This window comes from Apis florea, unplaced genomic scaffold (assembly GCF_048593485.1).
Source record: "Apis florea isolate Af1SG1 unplaced genomic scaffold, ASM4859348v1 contig_3496_pilon, whole genome shotgun sequence".
Taxonomy (NCBI): domain Eukaryota; kingdom Metazoa; phylum Arthropoda; class Insecta; order Hymenoptera; family Apidae; genus Apis; species Apis florea.
The window spans coordinates 1,280,367-1,296,210 of record NW_028256773.1 but is presented as its reverse complement, the minus strand read 5'-3'; the positions used below and the strand labels follow the sequence as shown (position 1 = coordinate 1,296,210).

Genomic DNA, 15,844 nt, shown 5'->3' with positions numbered 1-15,844 from the left:
CTGTCATGAGACGCGTGAAAGTGTCTTTGTTTGTATAATGAGCGTATGAGTATTGTTGGATGAATATATAAACAACAACAAAAAAAAAATAAGCGATTAAAAATTCTACGGGACGAAACTCGTCTGTATATAGGATTTTTGTGACATATACTTGTAATAACAAGCTACATGAGATTGTACTGAAAGTGAAAAAAATAATGTAATACAAACACGCGTATGTACGCGCGAACACGCATACATACAATCACACGAACATATTTTGTATGAGCATGCGAAAAAGAAAAAGATATAAGTTTTGTTAAGTATCTATGAATTTATTGTAATGATGTACGTTTAAGTAACGATCACGTAATTATTGCTAGAGAGAGTGTTATTTATTTTTATTTGTTGCAAATTTATCGATTGCCTTCCATTTGAGTAAATAAATAAATTTAAAGTTATTCGCTAAGCTATTTATTTCTTTCTGTGTCGATCGTTTTAATTGTTACCTTATCACGATATATTTTAAATTCATTTAATTAATCATTTTTAAATTATTTTTTTCATCTTTTTATTCTTAAAATTATATGCATTCAAATTCAATTCTTTTTATAAATATAAATTTAAAGACTATCTAAACACGCATGCGCATACTCATGCGCATTAAATAAGTTCGAATGATAGTTGATCTATACATAAATGTCAAACTGAAGTAACTTTATTTCGCACTTTGAAAGATAAAGTAGAATAAAATCGAGTAAGTGCAAAAGACATGAAAATTTATAAACATGTGTAGTGATTATGTGCGTACAGTATTTTTCCAAATAAAACGTAATCAATTTTCATATAATTATCAATGTATTGTATCTTATAATGCACATCATATCACAAACATAACCTCTTTGATCTTTATACACTAATTTATTTTAGTATAAAATTACTGAGAAATACTTTTGATTGATAATTGTTTTAAATCTTTATATTTTTTTGTCAAGTGAATCAAGTTATAATATAATTATAAAACAACATTGAATTAATTATATATTCTTCCATACTTTGGTATTTTATTATTTATAGTATTACATTATGCTATTCTTAAAAAGGACAAATTACCTAAAATTTGTTTCATTGTGTGAGTACATATTATAGTAAAAATTACAATTTGTTAAAAGTGACAATCAAAAAATAACAATGAAACGCAAACCAAAAGTGACATCAAGTGATGCAACAGCTCCTAAGAAGCATCACTGGGCAACTGGCTTACTTGTTTCTATGGAAGATCCTCGATATAAAGTAAAAGAAGATGATAAAATAATTGTTATTAAAGACAAATATCCAAAAGCTCAAAATCATTATTTGGTTATACCAAAAATAGATATTCCATCATTATGGCATGTAAAAAAAGAAAATGAAGATTTATTATTACATATGCATGCTACTGCTGAAGATTTAACTAAACAACATAAGGAATTTGAATTCCTGTATGTATAGATATTGTTTATATTTAATATTAAAATTAAGTTATTATAAGTATACTAAATATACTTATAATACTTATATTATTTTTATACAGTATTGGATATCATGCTGTACCAAGCATGCACAGATTACATTTACACGTAATAAGTACTGATTTTAATAGTCCTTGTCTAAAGACCAAATACCATTGGAATTCATTTACAACACCTTTCTTTCTACATTCAAAAGGTAAATATATCTCTATTTTTTTAAAAAAAACATATCATTTTCAGAAAAACATATTTTATTTTTTACAAAATTACAGATATTTGCAATCAATTGCGCGAGAAAGGTGAATTAAAAAAGTTGAAATCCGAGGAAAGCGCGCAATATTTGAACACGCCATTAAAATGTCACAAATGTCCGGCCACTCCAAAAAATATGCCAGACTTAAAAAGACATTTGTTAATACATTTATCTGATTAAATTAAAAAAAAATCTTTCGATTTTAACACATTAAGGGGATCGCTACCGTCAATGTAGCACGCAGAATAATTTAAATGAAATAAATTATTCATATAACTAGATGTGTTTTTCTGTAATTCTTTAAGTTATATCTCGGTTCAATGATAAAAATATTCTTATGCAACATAGGTTAACATTAATATTATCTTAAATATTGTAACTAGTGTGCAGTGTACAATAATTGTAATATAAATAAATACTCCATTCTGTATATATACTTACCAAAAATTTATTAGAATCTTTTCGTATAATTTAAATGTAAAATTAAAATTATTAATTATATTAAATCAATTATAATTAAGTAATTATAATTGATGATAAAATCAGGATAGGAAAGGTCGTGTTAATTAATAACACAAATATATACGATATTTCGGAAAATTTACTATAAATAAATTTGATGTTAATATTAATAGGTTTGTCGCCTATAATATCAATTACGTGCTAACTATTTACAGAGTCTTCTTATCCAATGTGAAGTATTTAGTGTGTATACGTAAATTGTTGTGTAGGTGTGTAAGTGTATTTTAGTCTGTATACATTTAGTAATACTGCAATTAATAGTTGAACCGTCCTTATTACGCCGAAACGGTAGGCATTTGAATGATCGCAAGGCCTTGTTGTTATTGCTTGCGTGATTTACATTAGTGTATTCGAATGTTTTCCTTTTTTTTTTCTTTTTTTTTTTTTTTTTACATACACGTTCTTGATTTTTTAAGTATTTTTTTCTCTTCTGAGCGTATAAATTAAATTAGCTATATCTTTCACGTCGAACGCCTCTCAACAAACACACTAGAGATTTTTTGTTAAGTTCAGCTAGAGTAAGTGAACTATAATTAAAAAAAAAAAAAAAAAAAAAAGGAGGTAAGCGTCGCCCTTTGAGGTTAGGAATCTCAAGACCAGTCTCCAAAACCGACGGAAAACTATTTAATAAAAGCGACTACCTTTCCCCTCGATAGGAGTCGGCGCTTAGGAAAAGAAAAATATATACATTTCCATCTGAAAGTTTGCAACGTCTGCATAAAACGTAGAACCTGCAAAGTTTACAACAATGGAAACGCAAGTGCCGCACACCGTATCATCGATCCGCGGTTAAAAACGGTTCCCAAGATCGATGATAGGACATCGAACGCATTCTTTCTTCGAAAAGGAAACAATTCGTCGAGACAACGAGGAACTATAATATCGGACTTGACCATGAACGATTGAAGCGTCTTTTCTGATAAAGCAATATTCGTACGCCTCTGAAATTTTGAGAACGTCCTCGACGCATGCATCGTTTTGACAGAAAGACTGCGTTGATGCTTCATTTTATCCAATACTACCGAGACGCTATTCTGCATGGATGAAGAAGGATAGGAAATGGAAAGGAGGAAATTAGCGACAACAACTATCGGATACCTCCTCGCGATCGATTCTCACTAGTTGAAGAGAAAGAAACGACGAGAGAATGGACGATCGTCGAGCCTGTGCGCCCCGTTTTCGCCCGCAAGCACCGTACGTGGCACGCCAAAAGCGGTCATTTTGGAAAGCCACTGGGCACAAGGACAATGCCGATCCGTAAACGAACCACCATTATTTCGAGCATACTCGTGCAGCTTCGCAGGCACGACGACCAAACCATTCTCCATCATATCCTTTCTCCGAATACCCTGTTTATGTCTTCTAAATATCGCGAGAAGATGGTGAGATATGGATGTGTCTTTATAGTACAACGTATAATGAAATGGCGCGATCGAGTCGTGGCAAAGGTAACGTCAACAAAGTATTAACCTAAGCGCGTATTCGGCCTATAACCTACGAACGAACGTTTATACACGATTTCCCTAACTAACTATTCACAATTCATAAATATTTTATATAACTGTATGCATCTATGTGTATATATATACTTTTTTATATATATATATATATAATATATATGTGTATATAGAATATTTATGTATAGATAATATACAGCTGTATCGTACAGTTTGGCCACGACTTGGTCGCGCACGAAGAGAACGAATAGCGTTTCGGAAGTCGATGCGCGATAAATTGGCAGTATTATTTACAAAGTATCTAAAATTACATCTAAAGAGGATAGTAATAATATAAGTTACAGAACGCATTATAAACACGTGCATACGCATATACACGCGACGCGCACGCATACGTATACATGTATCTACGTATGCAGCAATGACAATATAATAGCAATAGTAATGGACACAGTAATAGTAATAGTAATAGCACTAATAATAATGATCGCAGTGGTGGCAGCGGTAGTAGTACTAAGTCTGTATGTGATCTACGCGTAAACGAGGCGTGTGATCTAACGCGGAAACGAAAAACGATAAAAAATAAATAAACGTAGGACGTGTACGGCGAATAATAAATTAAACAAAAGATCGCGCGTGAGAGAAAAAATGAAAAAGAAAAAAAAAAGAAAAAAAAAGAAAAGAAAAGAATAGAAAGGAAGAGAAACAGAATCGTTTATACTTAAATATACGTCGACAATTACGAGGGGAAAAAAATACTTATACGTTCGTAATACGATGAAATAGTTAATTAATATCGCTAACGATGCAATCGTAATAGCTTTACTAAATACTAGAAAAAAATTAATAGTAAGAATGACAACGACAATAGTTTGAACGCAACGAGTGTGGTGGTAGTGTGTGTGTTCCGTGTGTGTGATTCTCGCAAATCTATACGGGGTTACTACTCTTAAAGCTATCCTTTTTTTTTTTTTTTTTTCTATTAATCTATCTACTTAATTCATAAGGTCACATTCCTGTTTCACAAGTCTTCCGCAGGAAGAGAAAATTCTTCCCAATCTCTCCACCGCTTTTCCTTTTTCTTTTTTCTTTTTTTTTTTTTTTTTCTTTTTTGTACAACAAATACTAATTTTCATCTCATCTTCCATTTTTAAACAACTACTAAAAATTTATTTCTTCCGATTTAAGATCTAAACACTGTCCTTCTAGTTCCCGGCTGTACACACATTGTTCGATCGTGTCCGCGAGGGCCAGATTGGAGACAAAGTAAATCGAACTAAGAAACGAGCGGAAAAAACGCCGTGGTCGGACAACGATCTTTGTACTTACAAATATATAGAACTATATGTATACAATTGATATATGCTTTACGAAGCCTGCTCTTCGTGAAATCGCGCTAATATTTACAACGTATCGAGAAGAAAAAAAAGGGGTGACGAATAACGAGAAGAATACTGTAATATGAAGAGAGCAAGAGATTCAACGGAACAACGCGCAAAATTCCGCGAATCCCTTTCAGGCAACGTAAACTGTTTATTAAAGCTGCAAAGCGGCAATGTTGTCCCCACTGCATTTTTTTCTTTTTTTCTTTTTTTTTTTCTTTTTTTTTTCCCCTTTTTTTCTTTTTCCTTTTTTTGATTAACTTCGACTATATAAATTGACATTCTAGATTTGTTTGATAAATCGACAGCGAGCAGATAATTATCGTGCGAATTACATGCTCTCTCACGTTGCTGTCGATTCTCTCTTCTCTAAAAAACTCGCTTGTAATTTTCTATATTAATTTTGACTATATTTGGAACAAAATTGCTACACGCTGCTATTGATATAAACGCGTATGATCGATGCGCTCCTGCTTTCCATTCGCTATATCTTCTAATCTATATTAATCTTCGTCCCATTATACTCCCAACCAGGTACACTATTTTTCCACGTTTCTTTTCTTAAATATTTACCAAGCATCGGTTATCAACCCGATTAAAATTTTGATTGTGATGTTTCGAATATCATGAATATTTAATACGAAATTCGCGCGAACACGAAGAACAGTTTTATTTCCCTTTCTTTGCAACGAAAGGATCATCAGGCGACCTCGATCACGAGCGTTACGTCACTCGCAGCGCTCGAAACGCTGTGCGAACATACACAGTTAAAAACCTTGGCTACAAATTTCGCTATTCCCTGTGTTATTCGCGTGCTAAGAGAGACGCCGTGCAGCCTTTTCAAGTTCACCCGAGTTCGACAAATAAATAACAAAACGTAACTAGTGAAAAAAAAAAAAAAAAAAAAAAAAAATGGATAACTGCACGATTTCGATACGCATTTTCTTCTCTTCTCGTGGACGTATCCCCCTTGAGCTTGATCATCTCTGAGGGGCCGCCGGCACATTAAATTTTTACCTAGAAAATTTTTCCTAAACTGTACACATAACGCCTCGAAAGCGTTAGAAGAAACGCTAACCTATCCCTAGAATGTATCTCCCCTAACGCCGAGTTACAACGCTAACAAACGATCTATACGAAACGCCTCCTCTGGCCACGAACGGATAACGATATATCCGCGATCGAATCTCGCGGACATTGTGATTACCGTAATCGGTGAAACGTATTCACTAGCTCTGTTCCATCCGATTTCCGTTCATCAGTCTTCTGTTTAAGCGGTGGACTCCTGCAGGCCGTAGTAATGGACTCGCATATTCTCTATCGCTCTACACCATTCCAATGCGAATCCCTCGGGATCTTCCAGATAATATGTTCTGTTTGGCTGTAACGAGATACAAAATTAAATTAAATTAACAATCTCGAACATCTCGCTAGAACGAAGAGGAAAGGATAAGGAGGCTAGCTCACCGTGTGGACGAAGAAAATTTTGAAGCTCTTTGGCTCGACCCTGAGCTCCGGACTCCAGGGTATTTCCCCCTTGAGCACCATGTTCACAGGATCAACGTAGTACAGGTGTGGTCCGGTGGTGAGCAGGAGCATTCTCCGCCTGGCGAAGAGCCCTTTCCTTTTGTTCACGAACCCTTGCTTCAATATCAGATTTCCCTCGACGAACCCGTCCCACTGATTGGAGGCACGTTGCTTCTCCAATCGGTTCCTCATCTCCTCGGGCGTCAGGTCGGCGATGTTACCGTCACTGGTGATCTTGGTCCTCCTCGGCTTCTCGCAGACCACGGTGCTTGTCTGCGCGGGTTTCTCCCGCTCGGCGGTGGTTTCCTCGTCGTCGTCGTCGTCGTCGTCCTCCCCGATGCCCAGGCCGAGAAGCCTCGTCAGCTGTTTGTCGTCGAGGCCTGGTTCCAGGTGGTCGGGAACCCTGTACTGCGACCTGAGCTCCTCGTTCTCCGACGTGCCGGGCAGATAGGGATAGATCGGGGGCGGCGTCTGCTCGTGGAGGGTCTCGAAGTCGACACCCTCGAAGAACGGGTGCGCCCTTATGCTCGGATAACCGGCGCCGTGCTCGTCCTGCGCCCCCAATCTCTGCGATGGCTCGAGCACCAACAGCTGACTGACGAGGGACCTCGCCAGCTCGCAAAATCCGTCGGGGATCTCGTACTCGAGCTTCAGGATTTTTTGGAATATCATGTACTCGCTCCTGGAGCGGAACGGGGGCAGACCAGCGACCATCTGGTAGATTATACAGCCGAGGGCCCAGAGATCGGACGCTCTGCTCGTCTTATCGGTCAACAGCTCCGGGGACACGTATTGGGCGGTACCAACGAACGAGCCTCTTCGTTCTCTTCGGAACGGTTGTTGTTGCTGCTGTTGCTGCTGCTGTTGTTGCTGTTGCTGCTGCTGTTGCGATTCGTCCGTCGCGGGATGCGTGACCGTCTCCGGGTCCTTGAGGATCTTGGCGCTACCGAAATCGGTGATAAGCACGTGCATCTTCTCGTCCAACAAGATATTCTCCGGCTTGAGATCGCGATGGATGATCCCGAGCCCGTGAAGGTACTCGAGAGCGCGAAGGATCTCCGCCGAGTAGAACTTGGTACACTCGATGTCGAACGAGCCAACCTTGTTGATGTACGGCAGGAGCTCACCGTTTTTCGCGTAGGACAGGACGAAATAGAGTCTTTCCACGTCTTGGAAGGTGCAGAACAGGCGCACGAACGAGTGTTTCGCGCCCGCGAGCATGTTCAACACCTCCTTCTCTCGCTTCACGTACTCGGTCTTCTTCTCCTTGATTATGTGACGTTTGTCGCACACCTTGATCGCGTATTCCTTCCCGGTGTGGATATCTTTGGCCAGGTAAACCTGCGAATCGACAACGTGCACGATTAGATCGACACAGGGGTCGAAAGAGCACGGGAAGATCGCGGGTTGACGGTGGAAAAAGTTTCGACTATTGCCGCGGCAAGAGAAAGTTTAATAAGGGAAAAGTTTCGAGAGAGGGGTGACGACACTTTTTCCCTCCCCTGTTGTAATTCCCCGTTTAATGATTCAATCGAGTTAACGAGATAATACACTTACGGTGGAGAAGCTTCCCTCGCCGATCGCCTTGCCAAAGATGAAGTCCTTGGGAGTCCGCTTGTGCGTTGGCGGGTTGATGGTGGTAAGGGCCGGGTTCGTGGTCGGTGAAACCCGGGGCGCCAGGGTGTTGGGTGGCGCTACCACACCATTGGTCACGTCGTTCGTTGGTGGAGACATTTTGGACACCGGCCCCTCCACCGTTACTGCCGGCTGTGGCGAAACGGTAAGCGCCTGGTTCGCCACACGCTGCAACACCAACGACTTATTTAATTATCCACCGTATTCATTCCTTTATTTATTTCGTTATTTTGCGCGGCGTAACGTTATATCCGAGTTAAATCCATCATGGATACCCGCGACAAACGCTTTTCTCCGATTTTCTTTTTCTTTTTTTTATTTTTTTATTATTATATATAAAAAATAATTTATCTTCGCTATCAAAGTTCTTGGTCAGTGGTAGCGCGCAGAGAGTTGTCTGTTAGTGAGTTAAGCAACGAAGTGACCACTGGCGGCGGTTACGCTCGCGTTTCGTTTCGAGGCGTCAATTTCTGCAAGATACAAAAGCGTTCCAATCGCGAAGTGGTGGGGCAAGGAGGCATGAACTCGTGTCCGGCCACTTAACTCTTCTCATCCGCTAACGATCGTCCGGTACCAGGAAATCAAGCGCCGGAAGTGACGTCATCATAACCGACACGTGGCTATGTCGTGCAGGTCAGGATGATGACGGACTCGCCGTTTAATCGTCAATCATTCCGACCACCTGACGATTCCGTGCCAAAATCGAAAGCGGCCGAGATGTCGCACAGTTTCGTTTCGTATTCAAACCGCGTCGAAGATCAAGGGCGATTTCGACCATGACTCGAAATAATCTATATCTATTATTTTACAGATTGTGTAATAAAAGGCGACTTTCTATCGCGTCGTTCACCGCACGATACAACAAATATAATAATACGCATTTTAACGGATGTTTTCACATACAATATACAGAGACGTAAATGTTTGTATAACAGGATCAAAGATCGGCTGATACTTTTTCACAATGATGAAATTCAATGGGTTGGTCGGGGGAAAAAGATTGGGAATAAAGACAGAGAGAGAGAGAGAGAGAGAAGGATTTCGCTGTGCACGCATACGAGGATGATTTTTAAGCGGTGATCGCTTCGTTTCCGGCCCGAAAGACGATCGCGCCCCTTTCTCTCGCCGCTTCCTTCCTCCCATCACCATTGTGTACTTCCGTCCAAAGACGGATCCCGCGTGGCCGTTACAAAAGAAAGGAACAAGTTCTCATCCTCGAACAAGAGAATCCGGATGATCCTCCGTCGAAATGCTCTCCTTTCTTCTCTGACCTTCCCCCTTCTTTCCCACTACCCGCTTGAACGGGGAACGGTCTTTGACCGTTTCCCAAACCTGCACACCGGTTGACTCCCCAAACAAGCTTTTCGCCGAGCAAAAGACGCAGGAAATGCGCGTTGCGAGAAACCTTTTGCCAACGGCGCGGGTAAATATCGACGACGACTCTTAACGAGACGCCATTGCCGAAAATGAGCGACAGAGGGTATCCGGTGTAGAAAGAAGATGCCATCTACAAAGCGAAGTCGCAACAAAAGATTTGGGATAAGGTTTGAATAACGGTCGTTAATGATAAAATAACGGCCCGTTTTTACTCATCCGGAATCTTCATTGCTTTTTTTTTTTTTTTTTTTTTTTTTTACAAAGAAAGAAAAAAATATCGAAGAAAGAATGAAACGAAAGAAGTCTCTATCTAGACAATATTGAATATTCTCTCTCATATTTGTGAACTTGTTAAATTCCTCGTAAATTTCGCAAGCAATAATTATTACAGCGCGATCATGATGTTGCTAATATATTGCCCAGCCTTGAAAGATTTCGACGAATTAATCAAGGAATTTGCGGCGGCAACAGAAGATGAGAACAGGTCAGTGGAAAAGGTCGTAAGCGAGAGAAGGAAGGATTTATATTTAGACGATGAAAACGCAAGTCGGCAAGGCCCTTTCTTTCATCTTCTTTATCTACCTTTCCTCGTTCTTCTTTCCAGGCCGGTTACGAGGCGGGCCCCACGGCGTCAACCATCCGTGTCAGGACGTCGACCTCGTCGAGCATTTGCCCGAGAGCCACCCAACAGCAGCCCTACTACTCCCTCTGCTTGGCTGGCTTTCGCTTTGCCCCGCTAGTTTATTTATTTGCTTATCTATTCCTTGGTCCCCTGACACTCGTCTACTTCTCTCACCCTCTCCTTCCATCTCCTTCTCTCTCCCTCCCTCCCTCCCTCTCCTTCCCTCACTATGTAGCAAGCAAGGGGGATAACCACCGACGGATACCGCAGGATAGAGAGCAACGTCGATCGCTAGATATCAAGGAGAGAAGTCTCAAGCAGAGGGGAACTCGGATAATCGATATACCGACTAACGTTCCACTACGACCTCGCAATTTGCTTAGATCGTAGATATATACCGTTCAAGAGTATCAGAGAGAGCGCGCTCCGTTTAAAATAAACCGCTCTCACGTAGATATATAGCTGCATGCGCGCGCTCTCAACCTCAAACTCGACTTAGACGAGTATTATTGTGTGAACACATAACCTTTCTCGCGACGATGCATCATTTCGATTCGTCGATGACCTTGCGACACATTCTGCCTGGAACAAATTTCAGGAGAAACGCGAAAAGGAAACGTAGCGGCGCAAGAAATAATCTCACCGCGAAGTGGGAAGTGATAGAAGAAACGAGATACGTAATGGAGAAGTTTCGCGGAAGATGAAATTCGAAATACGTACAATGATCAATCAATCTAAAAACGTGTAACATCTCGCGGGCGTCCGTTAAACTTCTCGTCTCTCTCATTCCCTCGCGTTTAATTCTCTCTATCCTCCTGCGATTGCTGAATCACCCTGTACACACAACCCAGCAACATTCCAACGGACATTCTAATTTTAGCCTTGCTCGTCTCGTCTCTTTCTCTCGTGGACAAGCGCATTCTCTATCCGCGCGCCTTGTAAACGCTCCTTCGTTCTCCGCCTCTCTCGCTCTAAGCTCGCGAGGTTATGTTTTTCTTGCAGCCTGTCGAGTGCTGCCCTCTGACGATGGTACGCGACACTTTCCTCTCTTTTCTCCTTTCCCTTAGCGCGCGCACACATAGAGACACGCACACCAGAAGAGGACGAGAAGACGAGCACGAAGGGCGGCGGAAAGAGACGGAGAGCAATGATCGTGTACCCCCACTCTGTCGCATCAAGTTTTTTGCCGGCTACCAGAAGGGACTACGCCTATTGGCGCAGGCGGCCAGCACTTTTGCCCGTGAATGAGATGTTTTGCATTCGCAGACGCTGAGAAACGTGTCGCGCGCGGGCTGTGCGACTAAATTGGAACACGCCACGGCCCGAGCTGCCTGTTCTAGAGAGACTAATAAAAGGGTCTCGAGAGGAACGGCGTCGATTTTCCAGCAAGCCCGATTTCTCAGCCAAGAATTAATGTTCTAAGCGATCTCTTTTGTGCTGATCTCGTGTACACTTGATCTTTGTTTATTTACACGAGCTCGTTTCAATTATCAAAGCGCTAATTAGATAAAGAGAGTATTTATTGTTTGTTACTATCCCTAAGATATGCATGTGTATATGCGTCTACTACTTGCACAAAGAAGTGGATGAGAATCAGCATCGAACAAAAAAAAAAGCGACAGTCGTTCTCGAATATTGTATTCCGACTTTGTCGCTTCACAGAGGATTCAACAATAACATTTCTAATCTTTGTACTATCGTTATTGTTGTCTTGGTTTTAAAAAAAGCTCTAAAAAAGCTCTAAAAAAAAAGCAATGCGATTCGTACATTTGCAACTAACGTGCAAGAGGAAACAAAGTGCCACAGAATGTTCGTTATAAAAGAATTATACGAATTGTACGAGTTATACGAAATTAGCAGAAGAGGTAATTAATTGGGAGGGATACTACGGTTGTTTACTAGTGACACAAGAAAAATGTAAACTACATATTGCACTAACTTATGAAATAAAGAACATCATCGAATTGTAAACAACATCGATCGAGTGTCTCTCATACTATGACGAATGATATAACCAATTAAAATTACGAGCGCTATAGAGGACAATCGATCTTGCGCGCGAAATATTTACACACATCGATGATTACGAGACACTACGTCGTAGCGGTTCGAGAAACATTATTATTTGATATAGCATATATTTGAAAAGCATCCTGTGTCATTAAAACAATTGATCGAACCATAGCACCGCTCGCGATCGCTCGAGTTTTTTATTTTTTCTTTTCGAGTACCATCGAGAGATAAGCGTGGCATCGACAAAGATCGAGCTACGTCGTGACCAACACGGCCACAAAATTGTTTGCTTTCACATCCTATCGTATAAACACGCAGACGATCCAAACATGTTTTTTCGGTCGCGGACCTCGATGAGCATTACCCAACGATCTCTCACTCACTCCCTCTTTCCTTCTTTTCTCTCTCCCTCTCCCTCTTTCTTTCTCTCTCTTTCTCCTCTTTCGAGTATAGCGGAATTTTGCGATCACTCCAAGTTCACGTGTATCGCGAGTTCTCGAGATTCCCGATGACTCGATACTTTCCAGCATTCCCGTCAATTTGTTTCCATTGCCGAAATACAGAGAGGACTGATACACGTTATTATCGCGGAACGTTGTGTTTCAGTCGATAACCACACTTCGATAGGCACGAATATAAATTTTTTCTTTTTATCGATTATTTCTTCTATTGTAAACATTTTTTTTTTTTATATATATACAAATATAAATTTTCGTATCGTACGTATTTTTTTCTAGCAGTGGAATGGAATTGACATTTTAACTGATTTTTTTCTCGCGTAATAAATATTCGTACGGACGCTCATTTGACTAGCATTCTCGGTCGAAAAAGTAACCGTCCCAGTCTCGCGTCTGTACGCGTCTCTTTCGGACGGAGATGTATTTTGTCACTCGTAGACGTGTCACTGAACAAATATCGAAAATTTTAATTCGTCGAGAATCAAGGGTATTATTTCTTGATTTAACACTAAGGAAAATGGCACTATTTCTATAGAGAATTCGCAGTTGCGTTCGACAGTGAACGTAAACAACTTTCGAACCGTGTCGTGATTACGTTGCCTGTTTTGGAACCAAGGGCTCCGGGCGAATTTATTTAAAATTCGAGCGAGCGTAAATTATTCATGCTTCGAGGCAGTGTGTTAACCTCCTCCTTCTTTCACCTCTTTTTTGGTATACCGAATCTGCATTCACTGTTCGTTTTCGTTTCCGAAACCGTCACCAAAATCTCGTCGAAAATCTCCGCTTCACCGATTCTTTTTAATTCGAGATATATTAAAAAAATTCCGTTGACACGTCTTTTTCCCGAAAAGAAACACGTCGATTTCGCGTGAAGAGCGTTCCGCGAATAATTTTCGACAATAGCTTGATCTAATAATTTGACATTTCAACGCGAGATTAACTTCACGAATTTTCCCGCCAAGGTAAAAAAAATTAACGAACGAGCACGAAAGATTAACCGTTAAAAAATTACCCGTTTGCCGCAACGAAATAATTACCAATCGGAAAGCACATCCCATAGAACATCCCATAGCGCCTTTTGAGTACGAAGTTACCACACTCTCTTCGTCGACAACAGTATCGCGATCCGTGGGAACGTTAGCTTCGGACGATTCTCAGATATTTGATCGAACAAAAGAATAAAGCGACTCTAACATTGCTTTCTTTGGTAGCAAGTTGAACATTTTGACGAATTTTCATGAATTATAAACAATAAGTTTCGATCAAACGTGATTGGTTGAAGAGTGTTAATCTATTGTCATAACAACCAATTCCCTAAACGACACTTCGCGGGATCTCGTCGGATCATTTGTAAACAGGTGCGAAATATTTCTAAAGTTTCCCTCTGTTTCCGCAAGAACAAGCACTTGAACGGGAATAGCCCCGCGCGGCGTCACACTCGATCACATCTTTCGTAGACTGGTTTTCGTTATTTTTTTTTTTTTTCACCGTATATAACGCGTGTTGAAATTTAAGGATTATCGTAGAGACGCTTTCTTCTTACCTTGAATAATTTTTTAAGCCTCCGGTAGCCGCGATGTAATCGCGACACGTACTGCTTGTTGGAATCCAGTTTGAATTATTAAAGCCACAGTTGCGAAAATAAAAGTGAAGAATGAAAAATGGAATAAACCAAAGAACTATTTTTGTTTGTGAACTCTCTTGAAATCGGGTATGTGTCGCGGCTGTTCGTTACAGTTATGATGCGAATTTCCGACAGCGTCTCGATTATGTTTCTTTCGGATCAGTCTCGGGTACATATATACATATATATGCATGCGCGGGAACCGAAGAACGAAAAACACGTTCGTGGCCGTTGAGAGCCGTTCGCTTACTGAATTCTACGCCTGGCGTGTCCCGGCTGCTAACCCGCGCTTTCCCCCCATCATCGGCCACTCGTTGGCGGCAAGCCTCCCCACCATTAGTCCCAGCCCCACTACCGCGTCCCTCCACCACCAGAAAACGAGACCCGCATCCGGGAATAGTGGTGGGGAGATCGAGGGGTAGCGATCCCTCCACCTCCAGCATCGATGGTAATCTTACCGCGGATCGTAAAGCACGCTTACCCCTGCGGTCAAGTGCGAAAATTGCAATGAAAGCATCGAGACACCTCGAGTCTTTCTCTTCTCTTCTTATTCCTCTGGTATGACCATTTTTCCCTTTTTTTCTCCCGATACCAGAGAACGAAAAACAAAAGACGACGACGGTTGCTGGGATATCATTTTCTTCAGTCGCGATTCCGTTAAATTCTTTCGAAGAAATGTATTTTCAAAGTCTCGATGATTCGTTTCAATAAATCTAGTCTAAAGAGATTAATTAATTTCACGGAACAGTTTACACATTTGTCGACAATAATAAACGCAAAGAAAATATTTTTAGAATATTACTATCGATAGACATCTGTAGATTCGAATAATGAAATTCCATGATATTTGAAACAAACGATTCGACATCGTTGCAACGATTGTTCGTTTATGTATATCCTTAAATGAATCGAGTCGGAGGAGGATATATCGGAATGATTATTTGACGATACAAAGCGGTCGATTGTATCGAAAAAAACATCGAAAGAGTTGTTACGCATTCCTACGATATGTTTGCCCAGAAATGTCTATTTTCTTTCACGTTGGAAAGAGTGAAAATTATTAAACGAACTTGTCGATAACCAATAAATTCGATTCTTTCGCTTAAGATCGGTGCATTATCGACAGTAAACACTGTGGATAGTTTGTCATCATAGACAAACGTTCAGAACGACTTTACGTGCGAATTTGATCGCCGCCTAAGGAGAAGAGAAAAAGAGACGTTGCGTGGTGGGGAGACGAATAGATGACCGGTAGTAGGGGATGGCTGGGGAATCCCGCGCAATGCGCATGTGCAATGATACTGGTGGGGTTACTCAACCGACGGCGCCAGTATTCTCATCCCCCTCCCAACTTCGACGAACTTCTGGCTCGTCGGTGCTGTTGCCTTGGAAGGGAGGGCAAGGATCACACGCGCACAGTGCCCTGTCTCTCTCTCTTGGTGTGTTTGTTTGTTTATAGTCGCGTTCTGGGAAATACCCGATGC

General features: G+C 40.7%; 2 protein-coding genes across 4 annotated transcripts; one reads left to right on the top strand and one right to left on the bottom strand.

Moving 5' to 3' along the window:
- Positions 1-558: 558 nt before the first annotated feature.
- On the top strand, positions 559-2,175 carry Aptx (aprataxin). 3 transcript variants are annotated; one of them, XM_003697519.4, is made up of 4 exons: positions 559-736; positions 1,152-1,460; positions 1,553-1,686; positions 1,763-2,175. In XM_003697519.4, the coding sequence occupies exons 2-4, from the start codon at positions 1,171-1,173 to the stop codon at positions 1,921-1,923; spliced, it is 585 nt and encodes a 194-aa protein (XP_003697567.1). In that variant the 5' UTR covers positions 559-736; positions 1,152-1,170; the 3' UTR covers positions 1,924-2,175. The 3 variants fall into 3 exon arrangements, with proteins under 3 accessions (XP_003697567.1, XP_086769478.1, XP_012347368.1); XM_086913352.1 differs by having other exon boundaries at positions 651-810; XM_012491914.3 differs by having other exon boundaries at positions 662-810; positions 1,057-1,460.
- Positions 2,176-4,798: 2,623 nt separating this feature from the next.
- Pdk1 (Phosphoinositide-dependent kinase 1) lies at positions 4,799-14,611 on the bottom strand. Its single transcript, XM_012491894.3, has 4 exons — positions 14,280-14,611; positions 8,189-8,434; positions 6,572-7,972; positions 4,799-6,485 (listed from the first exon to the last, which is right to left on the bottom strand). Exons 2-4 carry the CDS (start codon positions 8,363-8,365, stop codon positions 6,375-6,377), a joined length of 1,689 nt encoding a protein of 562 aa, XP_012347348.1. The 5' UTR covers positions 8,366-8,434; positions 14,280-14,611; the 3' UTR covers positions 4,799-6,374.
- Positions 14,612-15,844: the final 1,233 nt, after the last annotated feature.

Coding starts and splice junctions, on each gene's coding strand:
- Aptx (XM_003697519.4), top strand. CDS start 1,171: ATGAAACGCAAACCAAAAGTGACATCAAGTGATGCAACAGCTCCTAAG. Junction 1,461..1,552: donor CATAAGGAATTTGAATTCCT/GTATGTATAGAT, acceptor ATTTTTATACAG/TATTGGATATCATGCTGTAC. Junction 1,687..1,762: donor TTTCTTTCTACATTCAAAAG/GTAAATATATCT, acceptor ACAAAATTACAG/ATATTTGCAATCAATTGCGC.
- Pdk1 (XM_012491894.3), bottom strand. CDS start 8,365: ATGTCTCCACCAACGAACGACGTGACCAATGGTGTGGTAGCGCCACCC. Junction 7,973..8,188: donor GCGAGGGAAGCTTCTCCACC/GTAAGTGTATTA, acceptor GTCGATTCGCAG/GTTTACCTGGCCAAAGATAT. Junction 6,486..6,571: donor AAATTTTCTTCGTCCACACG/GTGAGCTAGCCT, acceptor ATCTCGTTACAG/CCAAACAGAACATATTATCT.